Raw genomic sequence first — 19160 nt, forward strand, 5'->3', positions numbered from 1 at the left:
GGAGTAGTACAAGTGTGGCTTATGCATCTACCGTCCTAGTGCTGTATGTAAATAGACACAAAGACTGCAGTCCGGTAAAGAAATGTATTGCATACAAGCAATGCACAAGCAAAAAATAAAAAAAGATCGCTGTATCACCCTGAGATGCCTTCACTAATGTAAGTGAATGGACTCACATTGCAGCTCCATGAGTGCTACTACTTCTAATTGCAAAATACCCAGCAGTTCAATCTTTTTGCAACTAGAGGTCACAGTTTCAGCACCCTTGGGGGTCACAATGCAGCACCATTTACTTACATTAGTGAAGGAGTCTCAGAGCCACATGGTGATCTTCCTGTTGCGGCCAAAGCCGCCATGCAGCCGCAGCATTGATGACGTTTTTTTGTTAAGTATAATTTAGAACTATTTAATATATTTCTTTGTATATATTTCTCAAAATTTTCAGAAAAAGAGAAATGGGGTACATTTAACTTTCTAACATTAAACCCGATGAAGGCTACTACAGTCCGATAAAACGGCTACTTACATACAACAATAGGATGTGTTAATAGCAAACGTAGATAACATACTTTAGGTTAAGATCAGGCAGTTAATAAACCGGTGTAAAAGTGGCCACATACTAGACACCACAACAACACTGTCCACATTAATCCAAAATCCCTCTATAAGTATTGCACAATTTCTGAGGACCTATCCTTGTACTTTACGTATGCAATGTTTCCATGAGAGTACCCTAAATATATCCCGGAACCTATTCCAAATCCTTGTACTTGTGATTTCTTGGATATGGCTGGTGGGTCACTACATAAATTATTAGAATTGTGTACTGTCAGCCAAGACTGTCAAAATATAGGTCATGTCCATTCGACCATTTTCACGGATCCCTCCATACACTGAAATGTATAGGGTATCCATGAATCAAATCTGTTTTTCATTGCCATTTTGCACCTTGGTCGTTTGCATCTCTACTTAGTCAGTACATTGTGAGTTTGTCCACTTCAAAGCCAATCACATACTAAACCCACAGAACCCATTCACATGTATTGTGTGAGGCTGCCCTGTCATACGATGGAATGTCTATGGGGGTTTGTTATCCGGTAATGTCTGATTTTGTCTGTACGACGAAATATGTCGGCACTATATAAACAAAGATTCCTCTTATTAAGAGGAGCTTGTCACATAAAATACAAAGACAAGAAAGTGTTAATAAAGCATTAAAACAATTCAGACTTTTCACAATGTACAGTCCAATATATTAACACACAGCAACAAACAATAGTAAAAAAAAAAAAACACATTGTGATGCTGCAACATATAGCATAGTCACACCTAAACTTCATCCATATTTACCAAACTGGCTAAACAGGCCTCGTTGCCTATGGAAAACCAATCATGATGCAACCTAATGTTTTCTGTCTGGCTGTCATGGGCAACAAGGCGATTTTTTTTTATATATGTGGCCCAATTTTATAGACAAGACCAAAAAGACAAGACCAAACTGATGGTCAGGAGGATGGGAGGCTCTATGTGAAGCTGTTGTATGGTCCCTTCAGAGAAAAAATGAGAAAATGCTGCAAAACGAAGGCCCCATTCACATCTGCATTTCGGTTTCTGTTCGGAAAAGCAGCACTTTTCTCTCCGCATGATTCTTGCGGAAAGTGAGCGGAAACCACACGGACCCCATTATAGCCCATTATGGGGTTCATGCGGTTTTCTTAGGTAACCGCTTTTTAATGTGTATAGGTTTCCGTTTGGGGGTCTTCATGCGGACTGCCCAAATGGAAACATGAACACAGATGTGAACCGGGCCTCAAAGTGTACAAAAAAATCCTCTTTTTATGATTTAGTGCTTACTTTTTAACTCACATTTTCCTTCTTTTAACTTTCTTTTTTTTTTTTGATCCATCTAAATATTTGCACTACTTTAACACTGATTCACTTTCTATTAAAAAGGATTCCCTTCCGGATTTAGAAAAACAGGAGGTCAGGTAAACTAAATCAGTCTCACTTTTAAACAGTGCAAAGTTAGACTAGACCCTTGTTCACGGCCATCTTGCACCGAAGGGGGGCCGCAGATCCTCCATGCATTTCAGCGTATAAGGGGATCCGTGAAAACGGCCAACAATAGAAGATAACCTATATATAATAACAGTCATGAGAATAGCCCCCATTCACTGATTGGCTGGTGCTCTCATACATAGATAACAGTAGAGAAAGACTGGAGACCCAAATGGAGACTCTCCACTCGATCCTCGGCTGAACGGACTATGCACTTTATCATTTTAATAAACTGAAACACCCCTTTAATATCTTTAACACTACAAAATTCTGATGATATACCAAAAATTACTAAAATACATAAAAAAATTTTTTAAAAAAATTAGAAAATCTGAAATGTTTACACCGCTGACCTCTGATCTCGATATCCTTTCAAAGTGAAGTCCTTGCACATAGGTTATTGACTTTGTATTATCGCCAGATGGCTGTATACTTATACAACATGTATACATTATGCAGCAGTTTAGACTTGAGTCTGCATCTTTGTTATTCACCATAAAAGGTACACTGACTATAATACTAGGCAGACCCGAGTCTTCATAGCAACCTGGTAATGACGCCTTCAGCCGTGTACTCAGCAGGTTAGACATTGACCCGAAAATCAATAATAAAGCAGTCATTGACTTGTCATTACTGCTTAGGCTTCATTCATTGTATTATGTTGCTTTGTGTAATGCCTGTATTTACTATGGAAAGATTCAATAGACTGTAACCCTCTGTAGCAGCGCTGTTTTATTCGGCCTCTATCAATGGACGCTTACCAAGGATTTTACCAGTATGAAGTCTTGGCTGTCATACCAGTGTAATAAAAAAAGAATAAGATCAGTGAACTAAAACATCATCTAGTATAGAAGTACATTTGGTTAAAACGGTTTCCCCACAAATATAACCAAATTTAAATTTGGAGAAAATTTTAAAAAAAGAAAAAACATTTTGAAAATAAAGATGGAAGTGCTCACTGCAGTTCCTGGTGCCTTGAGGAGCAACTGAGCTGTGTTCAGAACTCACCACTCAACACTGCAGAAATGCAAAACCAATGTAGATAACATAGCAAAAGACAATTTGGAATCACGTAGGAGACATTTTCTGGGGTGTTCTTTTATACCTTTAATCTGTCAAGCTACTGCCGACCTCTCCTTAGGTCTGCAGCCTGCTGACTGGGACAAATCCTTTTTACTGGCTCACAAGTTGGCCCTACCTTGCAGGGTGCAGGAGAGGAGTTTTAAGATTCTAACCCGATGGTATCGGTGTCCTGACCTCCTTCACAGGATTTTCCCTACGGAAAATCCCTGACCGGTGTTGGCGCTGTGGTACTGAGAGGGGCACTATGCTCCACATTTGGTGGGACTGTGATGTTCTTTGGCCATTCTGGGATGCAGTTTTCTCCTTATACTCCAGAGTATGTGGGCGAGTTGTCGCCATTTCGCACCAGTTAGCCCTTTTGTCAGGTCATTCCTGGTAGACTGTCCGAGATTAAGAAGGACCTCCTGGGGCATTTCCTCACGGCTGCCAGGGCTGTCATACCAAGGCACTGGCGCAGCCCTACTCCACCTTCCATGCTCGAATTTCTCCAGGAATTTCTCCTCATCCGGAGAATGGAAGCTCTGGTGGCTGAGGATCCTCCTGACTCCTCCAGATTCGAGAGCCTCTGGCGGCCTTGGGTACTATTTCAGGAGTCTTCTGACTTCTCCTCTTCTTTCTCCTGAGCTGGGGCTCAAACGCTCTTCGCATTCGCCTCTTTCCTTTTTCCCTTCTGGTCCCCCTTTCAGTCCTGTCCTGTCTTTTGTGTTTGTGCTATTGTCCCTTTCTGTGTCATCTTTGTTCTTGTCTGGTCTCTGTTCTCCTCCCCCCTTTTTTTGTTTTTAGTATTATCACTCGTTTAGGCTGGCTTTTGCTGCCCTGTTTTCCCTCTTACCGTGCCCTAGTAAGAGTTTCTACTGTTATGACACATTGTTCAAGGGTTGTCCCCTTGCCCATCCTTGTTGTTTGTGGCCTGCGTGCCTCGTTTATTGTTTTTTCCTGTTTGTTTTGTATTTTACATTTTGAAAATCCTTAATAAAACATCATTATACATAATCTGTCAAGCTAAATAAACAGTGTTTGAGGAGTGCTGGGCCCTACCTCCCTTACTACAGTACGTGCCCCCTACATGAAGATCATCCATGTAAGAATATATTTTTATACATGTGGCAGATAACGGAGGGCCTGTCTCTTCTGATTCATGGACGCATCTGACTCTTCTGTCTCTATTAGCAGTGCTTGTTGGACAGGTCTATAATTTATGCCCGACATCGTCTTTGAAATCTCCATCTCCATGAGAGCATGTCCGCCCCTCTTGTAGCCAGACAGTGGGCTTAAAAAAATGACTGAGGGCAACGTGACATACAACAGAGACTAAAGATGTTGAAATACCGAAGTTTTGATAATGCCGAGAAGTCAAGTTAATCTCCTCGGTTCCTGGCTTATATGCAACAGACAGCTTTTATTTAAGACAGTTTCACAAATTTTTCCCAGTTCCTAGAAAAACACATCACAGCTGCTGCAGAACCTCTTCTTGAAAACAAATATGTAGATTCCTGTCACTTGTTAATCGATTGATATTAAATGTTTTCCAGAAGATGCTGTGGATGTATTCCTATGTTCTGCAGCATCTGGTGCAGGGTACAATGGTCCTTCAGGTTACAATGGCCTGGACACAAAGGGGTAAATTCGGGGGCCACTCGGTGGCTCAGTGGTTAGCACTGCAGCCTTGCAGCTTGGAGTCCTGGTGTTCAAATCCCGCCAAGGGCAAAAAAACCATCTGCACCATCCCATATTCCAAAGACCTACTGTTAGGGGAAAAAAATGTACATTGTAAGCTCAATGTGGGGCTTACAATCTACATTTTTAAAAAAAAACAAACAAACAAACAAAAAAAACAACCATCAGTCCTTATCATTCATCATGCACCCAATCGGCACTTCAAGCCCCAATCTGTGCCTGCATCTTGGCCTGCCTGATTTTGTTAAAATTAAAACTTATATTATAACATATTAGTTTCCTGGCGTGACTTAAATGGAAATCTCCACCATTTCCTACCTACCATAGATGTCCATTCTGACACTGGGACCTCTGACAGGCCTCAGAATAGGGTATGACTTACTAATTGCTTTGACTCCCAATTCAGGAACCTCCATCAATGACAAGAATATATGACTGCAGATGTCGTGTACATGCACAGTCACCACTCTACTCATACTGGGGACTTGGCGTCTTACGCTCTCGTAATTGGTGGGGTTCCAGCGTTCAGGCTATATAGCCTGAGACCTTTGGCAGCTTTTTTGTTGCAGTGGGTTTATTGAGTCAAAGCCAAGAGTGGACTGAGCCCATTTCCCATTCCAATGTGGGGCCTCAACCTTAAAGGGGTTGTCTAGCAGCCAAATTTTTTCTTAAAGTATGATCAACATAAGTAAGAAACTGTGATACTCACCTCAGCAATTCCCCGCTGCCGTCATGCTGATGTTCTCTGGCTATATAATGATGAATATCTTCTACTTAGTCCTTCTACAATTATTGGGCCAACGCTAAATTTGACCTTCCAAGCTCGCACGTGTTGGTGCAATAACTGGTACCATCAGTATACATCTCATTTTTCTAGGGCTTATACTAATATCCGGCTCGGAGAGTCATTCATTAGGCGATTTTATAACCTTTCCAGCTGAACAGACTCCATTATACTTAGACATTCTTTAAGTGTAGCTTTGACTGTACCTGCATGTCAATGAAATTGGGCGCAGACTGAGTCCTTTGCAGCATTTCGAGATTATGAAGCAGCTTGCTAAGTTCTATCAGGTTGGACTGACACTTGGACAGATCTGAAACATGCAAGAGAAGTACAGATCAGAACCGGCAGAGGATATAACAACATAAAACACAACTTAATGCCACATATGCCATCTATCTAGTAAATAATGCTCATAGTATGTCATAGATTAATCAATATAATTAGAATTCTAGACCGCGTCCCTTCTTGACAATTATTGAATGGTTACTGCCAAGTCTTCCATTTACATTCCTCTATGGTAATCGCTACGAAGATAACACAAAACAGAGAAGAGGCAATTCAATTATAGTCCGACATATTAAATCTGAATTATGATTTGGGATACATTATATTGTTATAATGGAGGACTAAGAATAGGGCAGGCCGGCCAAAGTAAAATAAAATAAAAATTCTTAGGAGAAACATTAATGTCGGCTATTCCAGTCTATTATCTCTAAGAGTGCAGTTCATCTCGGGGCTGTATTTTCCATAGATTAAAATTACCGATCTGTAACAAATAACTATTAAGCGAAAATTGGTAAAAAAAAAAAATGTAAAAAAATTCTATATAATAAAAATATAATATGAAGGATTAGGATATTCTTATCTTAAATCAGACCATTAGAATTCCATCTCTAGGACTCACATCTTTTTGAGGGGGGGGAGTGGACGATTTATAAACAATATGCTTGAGATAGATGGCCTGGAGATAGTGAAATGGGGCATAAACGCATAAAAATTACTCTTTGGTTCAAATTTTTATTAAACATATTTTTAGGATTTTTTGGTGATTTTCCATATCAATATTTTTCTTTAATTTTTTTTTCTGGAATCTTGTTTTCACTCTGGTTTCTAAACCTAATAAAGTTAATGGTTCCTGTTCTGGAGAGATCACTTCTCAACAGTCATTTGGTTATCACCACAAACTGTATCACAATGAAACATAACACCTATAGGTAGATCATCCAGGTTTCACCATTTACTGTAGGTGATCATCCTCTTTCCACTGTACACACTCTTACAGATCTCAACAAGTGACCTCCAGTCTACAGATAATTTTGGTCCATGTGTCTGCTGTAAAGCATACCTCCGAGTCTGAATTAGTGAAATAAATATAGGTAACAGAATTGTATTATAATTATATCCTTTTCTTGAATGATATCTAGACAGAGTGCAACCATAAATAGTTAAATGGTCTGACAACAGTCCACCCTAACCGCACATTATACCTTCTGCACACTTGTCCATTTCCTCCGAGTCCTGTAGCCATGCTACAACCTTACTCTGACCAGTAGTACATGTGGCTGGGAGACTGGTGCTGCATGGGATAGGCGACTGCCACAAGAAGTTACTCTGTGGAACCTAATGAGGGAAAGAAATAACATATCATATAGGTCTACAATGGAAATCAGAGAGAACTGCTTATACACGTTGTTCCCTCCACTTATTGCAACTGAGAGAATGGGGTCAGGGGCCCCGATTCTCGAGACTGATGAAGGTCCAAGAGGTGGAACCTGTATCTATGGGACATGTATGGCATATCCCGTGTACCAGCTATAATAGATAGAACCCATAGAGCAGGGTAAAACCAAAAGGATTTATTGCACATAAAAAGTTACAAAAAGTTAAAACGCATAGAACAAAAAACATAGAAAAGCAACACAAAGAAAAACACACAGAGTATGTATGAAAAGTATTCGCCATGAAGAAGAGTGGGACATAAAGAGCAAGAGTCAATGTAAAGGTGGATGAAGTTCTCTCCCATCTATATGACCCAGGTCTCTTTTAAAGGTTGAACTGTACCAAGTTTACTACTTTTGTCTTCCTTGTATGGACAGGGGTAAGCAGAATCCACCATACTTCTGGATCAATATTTACATGAACATGCTACTAAACGGAGCTACTCGGACCTGATCATTTTATAACCTCTAACCATCTTATACATTTATTAGATCTGTCACTCATGACTGATATTCTATATACAAGTGTTCTTCATATAGTTTCCATACATAGTCCCTATGCTGTAGAGTTCATATCTCAAAGCTTCTATACCCCTCTATACCCCTCCTTTAATAATTGAGGGCATACCGTTGGAGTTTTTTTATTTTTTTTTTTTTCGGGCACGAAGACAGAACAAGAACAAGAGTAAAGGCAAGCTCAGGTCAAGAGCTGGATCAGAATCATACATAGAAAAAGACAGCTAGACGTGCAAGGAAATACTTATCTCAGGGGTAGGGAACCTTCGGCTCTCCAACTGCTGAGAAACTACAACTCCCAACATGCTCCATTCACTTCCATGGGAGTTCCAAGAACAGCAGATCAAAGTATGCATGCTGGGAGTTGTAGTCTTGCAACAGCTGGAGAGCCGTACGTTCCCTACCCCTGACTTATCTCTACACCCCCAGTAAGAGATCTGAGTGAGGATTAAGGGTGGTGTCTCATATAGTGGTTGTCGTTAGCAAGGCTAGCAAATGACTCGTTAACTCATTGCTGGTTAAAGATAGCCTTTAACCTCCTCCATCAACTCCAACTCTTTCCATTCTTCAATTGGTGCTGCTCCACTTATTCTAGACCTGTTGGATTTTTGTCCTTTAACTTCCACTGTTGCTGAGGAATCAGTCAAAGTGGACGGTCCTAGGTGTCTTGTTTGTTCCAAAACTACCCGTGTAACTATAGAAAATCGAATTAGCCTATTGAGCACTGAATGCTCGGGATGGTGGTGGGTGCTAGAGAAAAAAATTCCAACTGAGCAACTATTGAAAAATGCAAAGAGGTGGAGGTGGTCAAAGGTCCTCTTGAAAGGTTGATTGGTTTGAGCACTGATGGATTTTTGCCATGAGACAACTGGTATGTGAAAAGCCACCCTTATAGCAGGCCCGAAGAGCTCACCCAGGACAGCTAAGAAGCAACAGAGGTCAGGACACAGAAAAAGTATCCAATCACATTTCTTCCCTTTGCTACTCCCTGACACAATGACAGACATATACTGCACCTGTGACTATCCCTCTCCGTTGACTTTTATTTACAGTGTTACAATTGGATGGATTTTTTGGCAAAGTGTTTTGATCATTTACAGAGAGACTACAGACATGGAAGGAAAATTACAAGTGCTGGAAGGTGAGACAGGAACTACTTACTATTCCCTCATGACAATATTGGTGCTACTTATTTATGCAAAGTAGGTAAAGTGGAAATTTTCGGCCATTGTGTCTCGTTTCATCTGACATTTCAGAACATTAATATTCATTGTGCAAAGCTACCAATATTTTTGAGCCATGCTCCAGGAACTCTTGCTGATGAAATAACTTATCTAATAGACACATATGATTCTGCCTCTGTAAACCCATGAAAATGTATAATCTTTATCGGGCGAGTAGAATGTACTTTCTAACACTTTTGATCCATCCCCCGTTTTTTTTGCAAAAAATATATAAAATTTTGGACTCATTAACAGTCTACAGATCCAGGAGTCATACAGAGAACTAGGGACGGTCTCTCTAGCTCGTAATCTAGAACCGTCAAGGTCATGTCTCATAGCACACCGGCTGCTGACCACCCACTCTCCCTATATAGCAGCGCATTAATATTTTAGACATCATCTGTCAATTCAGACCTCATGTATATTTACCACTGACTCATACTGATGGATTTTCCAGTTGCATAACCTTTTAAATTAACAAATCTCTTCATTAAAGCTACAGCATGAATTATAATTTACCTATTAATAATGATGTTCATTCAACACCAGGACCCTTGAAATAAGATCTGTCATTGGCTAAATCTTAATTATAATATTATAGTCAAGGTCATGTACAGTAAAAAACTGCAAAGGAGCTTCAGAGAAATAATGTGACGCTATTGGACACCCATGCAAAATTAAGATCAATTATACTATTGGGGACTCTTGGGGACTTGCCAGTTTTCAGGGCAACCTCTGCACCGCTTATGGTTATTCCAATGGTCAGTGTCTACATTCACCACAATTCAGAAGGATTCCCATGCAGAGGCAATGGAGAAGAGGAATCTTACAAAAATTAAAGATTATACTACAAGTATTCAAGAGGTTCTAGATTCACGTGTCCCAGGAAGTCAGCCATATCCCCTCCCTCCTCCCGACACAATAGCAATTAGAATAAAATGGGAGTAACACTTTAAAGATTTGACCGATTTCCTCTTCTTTAATAAGAATGGATGAAAAAATCTGAATGTCTTACTATCCATTTTATACACAAGTTCTCCTTCAAGCCAATTATAAAATCAGTTTTTGTATTCTATGGAAATTAGAGAAACACTTTGGGAAAAATATAATCTGCTTCATTTCTGCTGGAGGCCTGAGAAGCCGTGCATGGCAAAGGGATTCAAAGGACATCAAAAGGTAAAATATTCCTTATCACCCCCTCAGGCCCTCCACTTGGCATAGCGTATGTAGTAGTGTATGTCTGTGTTCCTTTAAAAGAAAAAAATTGCATATACATTTTTAAAGACCTGTTCCCATCTTAGACATCTATGGCGCATCGACAGGAGTTGCCATAACGGTTTACTAGATGCCAGTTCCACCTTTTTTTCAGAGATTTTAGTAATTGTTGAATAGACCTTAAACTACGACACTACTTATACATTATTAATATTACAAATTAGTTTTAGATAAGATGGGCAATGTTTTTGGATCTGCACCGCACAGCCTGGGAATTGCAGATGTTTTGTAGACAAGAGAAGGGTTTGGTTTAGCCCGTTTTATCTATTCTTCTCCAAGTGCTGTAAAATTGTGAGTGCTGTTCTCTACAACACAGTCTCCAGAGGAGGGGCATATCAATAAGGGTACAGCGGTAACCGTCGCTATCAGGTGCTGGACCCTCAGGGAGCTCCAAGGTTTCTGCCACTATACTAAATGGGAAAAAGTAGGTAGGTGCCCTAATACAGATTTTGCACTGGGGGCCAGAAGTTTCAAGTTATGCTTCTACTCCTGAAGCTTGCACTCACCATCAAGGGCCCACCATCAGGCTCAAGGGGGTCCCAACAACATATACCCTTACTGCCCCACTGCATTGTACCAGTTCTGTGGAGAGCTGAAGAGTCTGGTAGAGATTAGAGATGAGCGAACAGTAAAATGTTCGAGGTTCCATATTCGTTTTGAGTAGCCCCTCAATATTCGACTACTCGAATCGAATATCGAACCCTATTATAGTCTATGGGGGAAAATGCTCGTTTCAGGGGTAGGGAACGTTCGGTCAAATTATACTTACCAAGTCCACGAGTGAGGGTCGGACTGGATCCTCCATGCAGTCTTCTCCGTGCAGCGTCCCCGCGGCATCTTCCGGCTCTTCATTCACTCTGCCAGGCATCGGGCCTGGGCAGAGCCGACTGCGCATGCCTGCACTACAAGCGGACATGCGCAGTCGGCTCTGCCCAGGCTCGATGCCTGGTAGAGTGAATGAAGAGCCGGAAGACGCCGCGGGGAAGCTGCACGGAGAAGACTTCTAAAGGTAGGAGAAGAACCAGCGTTGATTGGTCGACTGTATAGCATTCTGCCAATCAATGCTGGTTCTGCATCGAACTTTTACATTCGAACAGCTAGTAGTACTCGATAGAGTACGAGTATTTCGAATACCGTAGCATTCGATCGAATACCTACTCGATCAAGTACTACTCGCTCATCTATAACTATTACTCCCAACCTTGGCTGTTGCAGCGGCATCTATCAGTTATTTATTGGATATCCTGAGTAAATCCATCAATGTCTAAAATGGGATTACCCTTTTAGATCTATTATGAATTTATCAAAAATAGCATACTAAACTATATAGAGTATATCTCATGTTTCTCAATAGGTATAAGTATAGTCCAGACAATTGAGAGTTTTTATATTTATGATATGTCTCAATACAGTTTTCATAAAAGGTTCCATTTTAATGGTTTTATGAACAATCTATATTTTGTTATTACTCAATTCTGATATTTTTTCTTCTATAGAGCATCTAATAAGTGGCCAAACCTTTAAAACGTGACCGCATTGTTAAAAAGACGGTAGAGCCGATGTCCCCCGATGCCACAAACTTCTGTATTTTGACCTGATATTTAAAAGTCATCCAAAATGACCTGAATACTTCATAAATTCATTTCCATCTTGAGTCACGGTCTCCAGCGAGACAGCGGCTATAAAAAGGAAAAAGCGATTTCCTTATATAGAATTAATCATGGAAAACACAATTCAAACACTTCTGAAAATCAAATGGAAGACTGACAGATGATGGGAACAGAGCGGCCTGATAACCATCTACGGCCCCTGCTTCATGCCTTCCAGACGGCAGATTTCTTCTATGTTTCTTATTTATCCAAATGTACTGCTTGAAGAAGACCTGTCACCGACCAACAAGGCTATTTTTAGTCAATGCTTGTATTCCATGAAACGGCAAATCTATTCTGCCATTCCTCGGTTATTCCTCCTAGAAATTCGAGAATAAATTGAAAAGTTTGACGTCAAAGGCATGTGTCACCGCAGTCTGGTACACTCAATGATTATGTGTAACACTTAGTTGTCCATTTATTGGTAGGTTTCATAGAAGATTGATAGCTGAGAAAGACCACAAGGTCCATCTAAGGCAGGGTTCACACTTGTGTTGGTGTCTGTTCAGGTAATCAGTTTTTATGATCCGTTGATCCAGAAAAACTGATGAGAACGTATCGTCTAAAAAAAAATAATTGATTTCAATGGGCTTTTAACCCCTTAACAACCGGCCCATAGGGAATCTACGTCGGCACTGACAGGTCCTTCCTGACTGCCCTATAGGAAAACTACGTCGGGCAGTCAGGGAAGGATTCCCTGTCAGTGCCGACGTGAATGGAGCGGATCTTAGCTGTATCTTACAGCTAAGACCCTGCTCCATAACCCCCCATCGGAGGGGGCTCCGATGGGGGGGGTTTTAACCCCTTCAGTTCCGTGATCAAACATGATCACGGAACTGAAGCGGTTCCGTGATGGTGCCGGCGGTATCGGCACCCCCCGCGGCGAGATCGGAGGGTGCCGATATACAAAACATGCAGTCTGGGGTCTGGCCAGTGACCTCAGACTGCCTGAGCCCCCTGTTACCTGGTTGATCCTGCCCCCGTTGTCAGGAAGCCAAGCGATGCGTCTACATCGCTTGGCTTCCTGATACAGACTGGAGACACGTGCAGCCTGTGTCTCCTGTGTCTCCAGCCTGTAATACTGATTCAGCAATGAAGTCATTGCTGAATCAAGTGTCCTAAGAGGGACACATAAAAAAGTGAAAGAAAAAGTGAAAAAAAGTGAAAAATAAATAAATAAAGCTTTTGAAAAAAATGAATAAAGTTATAAAGCCCCAAAAGTCTCCTTTTTCTATAAAAAAAAATGAGTTATGTAAAAAAAAACCTAAAAATTAATAAAAACAATACATATTTGGTATCGCCGCGTCTGTAACAATCTGTACAATAAAACTGAAATAATATTTAATGTATACAGTAAACGTCGGGGGGAAAAAACGGAAAAAACCCGCCGGAAGTAGTGATTTTTCACCATCTCACCTTAGAAAATATGCTATAAAAAGTGATCAAAAAGTCATATACACCCCACAATAGTAGCAATAAAAAGCACAGGTTGTCCCGCAAAAAATAAGCCCCCAACCAACACTGTCCACGGAAAAATAAAAATGTTACGCCTCTCAGAAGGTGGCGATGCAAAAATCACTGATTTATGTCCCCAAATGTGTTTTTGTTCTGCAGAATTAGTATCGCATAAAAAAAATACTATAAATGAGGTATCGCCGTAACCGTACCGACCCGCAGAATAAAGGTCACATGTTACTTATACTGTACGCTGCATGGCGCAAAATTTAAAAGGGAAAACTCAATGCCAGAATTGATTTTATTTTTTTAAATCCAGCAAAAAAAGAGTTAATAAAATGTACTCAATAGATTGTAAGCACCCAAAAATGGTGTCATTACAAAATACACCTCATACCGCAAACAACAAGCCCTTATATGGCCGCGTCACCAGAAAAATTAAGAAAATATAGCATCCAGCAATGTGAAGACAAAAACCCGCAAAAATCGCCAAATCATTAGAATACAACTGGCTGCGGCAGGTAGGGAATATATAAGCTGTGTGAGCGGATATCAGGGGACACCCCATATTTACACCTTATGAGGGAACGGACACCAGAAATGACCCCCAAAGTGACCCCCAAAGTGACTCGACCAATCATAGGAGCTCCTGGGACATAGTAGGGAATTTGGTGTTTGCAATGTTCTCCGCACAGCTTACATATTCCCTCTTCGCCATCCGCTGTGCAGTCACGTCCGGATACTAATACTCACTACACCCCCTGATAAATTCTTTGAGGGGTGCAGTTTTCAAAATGGGGTCACTCCTTTGGGGAATCCACTTTTCTGGTACCTTACAGGCTCTACAAACATGACATGGCGTCCAGATACCAAACATCTGAATCTGTACTCCAAAAGCCGCATCGCGCTCCTTCCCTTCTGCGCCCTGCTGTGCGCCCAAACTACAGTTTATGCCACATGTATGACACTGGTGTACCCGGGATAATGTACGTAATGTCATATGTGGGTATAAACTGATATTAGGGCACAGCTGGACACAGAAGGGAAGAAGGGTTATTGGGTTTTTGGAGCACAGACGGTTTGGTTTTTGGATGCCATGACACTTTTGCAGAGCTGACACGCCAGTAAAGTGGAATCCCCTGATATGAGACCTTATTTTGGAAACTACACCCCTGAAGGATTTATCCAGGGGTACAGAGAGCATTTTTAACCCCTAAGTGTTGCTATAACTTATTATCCATAAATGAATACGAAGCTGATTGTGAGAAGTGAAAATACCAATTTTTCCAGGAATACGTCATTTCAGTGCGTAATATGTTGTGCCTGCCTTGTATCAGAGATGAACGCTCTGAAAGCTGTTGTGCCCGGGATACCCACTTAACAATTTTTGGAGTGTGTATCTCTGCTGACATAAGTTGGGCACAACATATCAGATACTGAAATGGCGAATCTCTGGAAAAATTTCATTTTTAACTTCTCATTGTCAGTTGCGATTTCATTTCTGGAAACTAAATAAATGCAACCCTCAAGGGTTAAAAGCGCTCGCTACGCCACTTGATAAATCCCATCAGTGGGCTAGTGTCCAAAATGGGGTGACATGTCTGCAGATTCCACTTTATTGGCAATTCAGGGTCTTTGCAAAAGTGATGTCCAAAAACCAAACTGTGCGCCAAAAAACAAATTAGCGCTCCTTCCCTTCTGTGCCCGGCTGTGCCCAAACAGCCGATTCTACCCACATATGGCATTAAGTCCGTTATCCGGGGTACACCAGTGTCATACATGTGGGCATACACCACCATTTGGGTACAAAGCAGGGCGCAGATGTGAAGGAGCGATATGTGCTTTTGGAGTGCAGATTTAGATTGTTGGTGTTTGGACACCATGTCATATTTGCCGAGACCCTAAAATTGCCCCTACAAAATGGGGTCACTTCTTAGGGAATTCCAGTTTACTGGAACCTCCAGGGCTCTGCAAAAACATCATGGCGCCCAGAGGGTCCCTCTAAATCTGTACCCCAAAAGCTAAAAAGCGCACTGCTCCTTCTCTTCTGAGCCCTGCTGTGTTCCCAAGCAGCAGTTTACACCCACATATATAATTTTTTGACCCTCGGGATGGCCCCTTAATAGTTTTAGGAGTGCAGGTCTCTGACAACACAAAGTGGGTACAACGTATTGGGCACCGAAATAGCAGATTTCTTTCAAAATTTCAATTTTCATTTTGTACATTAATTTTTGGGAAGCATTTTTAGGCTCAGAGTGATAATACACCTTGATACATTCTTTGATGGGTGTAGTTTTTAAAATGGGGTCACATTTGAGGGGTTTCCATTGTATTGGTACTTTAGGGGTTCAGCAAATGCGACATGGCACCTGAAAACTATTCCAGGAAAATCTGCCCTCCAAAACCCAAATAGCGCTCTTTCCATTCTGAGCCCCACCATGTCCCCATAAAGCAGATTATGGCCACATATGGGGTATTGCCGTGTTCAGGAGAAATTTTGTAACAAAATGTGGGGGGCTTTTTCTCATTTAACCCCTTGTGAAAATTAAAACTTTGGGGATAAAGGGACATTTTAGTAATTTTTAACCTATACATCCCAAGGTTAGTAAAATCTGTGAAAAGGCTATAGGGTCAAAATACTCACTATACTCCTCAATGAATACCTTAAGGGGTCTAGTTTATAAAATTGGATCATTTATGGGGGTTTTCAATTGTTTTGGTAACGTAAATCTTGTTTGAATGTGCAATGGGCCTAAAATATCTGCAAGCAAAATTTGTGTCTTGAAATTCAGTTGGTGCTCCCATCTTTTTGGGCCCTACCGTGCGTCCGTACATAGGATTAAGGCCACAAAGTGTACATTTTTGAAGACGGGAGAAATGGGGCCATCTATTTTGGGGTGTTTTTCTTTATTTTCATGCCTTGTGTGCAAAAAAACTGCCTTTAAAATGACTCTTTTGTGTAAAGAATATGACAATTTTTTTGTTTGACACAAATTCTTTTAAAACCTATGGGGTCAAAATACTCACTATACCCCTCAATGAATACCTCAAGGGGTCTAGTTTATAAAATGGTGTCAATTATGGGGGGTTTCAATTGTTTAGGTAACTCAAATCTTGCTTGAATGCGCAATGGGCCTGAAACATTTGGAAGCAAAAATTGTGTCTTGAAATCCAGTTGGTGCTCCCTTCTTTTTGGGCCCTACCGGGCGTCCGTACATAGAATTAAGGCCACAAAGTGTACATTTTTGAACACAGGAGAAATGGAGTAATCTATTTTGGAGTGTTTTTTCTTCATTTTCATGTGTTATGTGCAAAAAAACTGCCTATAAAATGACACTTTTGTGTAACAAAATGACATTTTTTTGTTTGACGCAAATTTTCTAAAAACATATGGGGTCAAAGTACTCACTATACCCCTCAATGAATACCTCAAGGGGTCTAGTTTATAAAATGGGGTCATTTATGGGGGTTTTCAATTGCTTTGTTAACTCAAATCTTGTTCAAATGTGCAATGGGCCTAAAATATCTGCAAGCCAAATTTGTGCTTTGAAATCCATTTGGCCTTCCCTACCTCTTAGGCCCTACTGTACGTGCGTATATAGGACTAAGGCCACAAAGTGTACATTTTTTAACACGGGAGAAGTGGGGTGATATATTTTGGGGTGTGTTTCTTCTTTTTGACGTGTTGTGTGCAAAAAAACTGGTTTTAAAATGACACATATTTGAAGAAAATGAAAATGTAATTTTTTTTCAGCATTTGTAATAATTCTTGCAAAACAATATTTGTTTGATCAAAATGCTCACTGTACCCCTCAAAGAATACCTGAAGGGGTCTAGTTTTACAAATTGGGTCATTTAATGGGAGGTTCTGTCATTATGTCACCTATTCTTGTCTGCAAACATAGCTTGGTACAGGAAAAAATCACAAACTCAAAATTTCCAAAATTTGCTTTTAAATTTCATAAACTTCTAAATTGTCTAAATTACTCAAATATGCTAAAATTATTTCAAATATGCTTGAAACACAAAAGGAACATTTGGAAATATATAACTAGTAACTTTTTTGCCCTGTATTATTGTGCATATGTGAGATATCGCAGCTGAAAATGGAAAACATTGTAAAAATTTCAAAATTTTCAGCATTTGCGAGTTTTTTAATAAATTTACACAAGTTATATCAGTCTAATTTTACCTTCTCAGTAAAGTACAACATGTCACAAAAAAACAATATCAGAATCGCTTGGATGCGCTATACTGTTACAGAATTAGTCACTGATAAAGTCACACAGGGCAAATTTCCAAAATTTGGCTTGGTCATTAAGGTCTAAAATAGGCTGGTCACTAAGGGGTTAAACCCATCTGTAGGTGTGCCAAAAATTGGACAATCACAAACACTTTTTTTGACCCCAGAGTATAATAATTGTTCATGGTTCATGGGTGTCAACAGTGGGGCATAATGCTGTGTGAAGGGGCCAGTATTGGAGATAATAGTGTGTGTAGGGGCCACTATGGGGCATAATACTGTGTGAAGGGGCCACTATTGGGGATAATAATGTGTGCAGAGGCCACTATGGGGGATAATACTGTGTGCAGGAGCCATTATGGGGCACAATAGTGTGTGTAGTGGCCACTATGGGGCATAATACTGTGTGTAGGGGCCACTATGGGGCATAATAGTGCACGCAGGAATGCGGAGGGGAGGGGGAGGTGGTCAGTCGGGGTCTTTGGCGTCAGTCGGGGTCTTCGGCATCGGTCGGGGGGCCCCATGTTGAAAGTTTGCCACACCACCACGCCATTCCTGGTTACGCCACTGGCTGTGGAAAACCATGGCAGCAATGGATCATGGTTTTTCCTACAGACCTTTCTACAGAGAGTGTGCAGAGGTTTCCTCTGCGGGATTTCTGCTTCCATTATACCTATAGGGAAAATGCTAGCATTTCTGTAGGTATAATTGACATACTGTGCTTTCCAAAATTGCAATGGTTTTGGGAATGGCAGCGTTTCGACTACACATATTTTTCTGCAATGTGTGGGTGGAATTCTCTACCATTTTGCAATAACTGTAAAGTGTGAGGGCCCAGCCTCAATGGAGTTTTCCAGGAGTTACATCTTGATGGTCTGTTCTTCGGATAGGTCATCAACATCTGATCATTGAGGACCACCACCCATAACCCACAGAAATCAAGTGCTTGAAGGGGCAGGGGAGCTCAAGTAAGCGCCGTGTGAGCTCCACATTGTTCATCCCCTGTTTGCAACTCATTGATATTTAAGTGAATACGGCTAAACTGCAATATAAAGCATGGCCACTACACAATGTACGGCGCTGTGCTTGTTATTCAGCTACTAGGCTGCATTACTCACTTGAAAGCTGCAGTCTCTTTGTTGGACCCCCCAACCAATCGGATACTGATGACCTTTCCCAAGGATAGACCTTCAATATGCAACTCCCCCCCAAAAAATAAGAAAGGATGCTCCAGAATTGTTCAAAGAGGGCCTGGATGCCTTTCTTGAAAAGAAAACTATTACAGGTTATGGATTCCGTTGATCCTGGGTTTTTATACTGACTGCCAGATTGGAGTCGGAAAGGAATTTTTTCCCCTGAAATGGGGCAATTGGCATGAGCCTCATGGGTTTGGGGTTTTTTGCCTTTCCTGGATCAACACTGTAGGGGATTGTAGGGTTATAGGTTGGATTTGATGGACTGATGTCTTTATCCAACCTC

General features: G+C 40.9%; 1 protein-coding gene across 2 annotated transcripts in view; it reads right to left on the bottom strand.

The window, feature by feature from the left end:
- The window catches only part of OSBPL6 (oxysterol binding protein like 6), a 176744-nt gene that overhangs the window by 41121 nt on the left and 116463 nt on the right, over window positions 1-19160 (bottom strand). For both annotated transcript variants that reach the window (XM_075284004.1, XM_075284003.1), the window contains exons 8-9: window positions 7090-7222; window positions 5809-5912 (exon numbers count right to left, since the gene is read on the bottom strand). In XM_075284004.1, coding sequence (XP_075140105.1) covers window positions 5809-5912; window positions 7090-7222 — 237 coding nt within the window. The remainder of the gene's footprint in view (window positions 1-5808; window positions 5913-7089; window positions 7223-19160) is intronic.

Source organism: Leptodactylus fuscus, chromosome 8 (genome assembly GCF_031893055.1).
Source record: "Leptodactylus fuscus isolate aLepFus1 chromosome 8, aLepFus1.hap2, whole genome shotgun sequence".
Classification (NCBI taxonomy): domain Eukaryota; kingdom Metazoa; phylum Chordata; class Amphibia; order Anura; family Leptodactylidae; genus Leptodactylus; species Leptodactylus fuscus.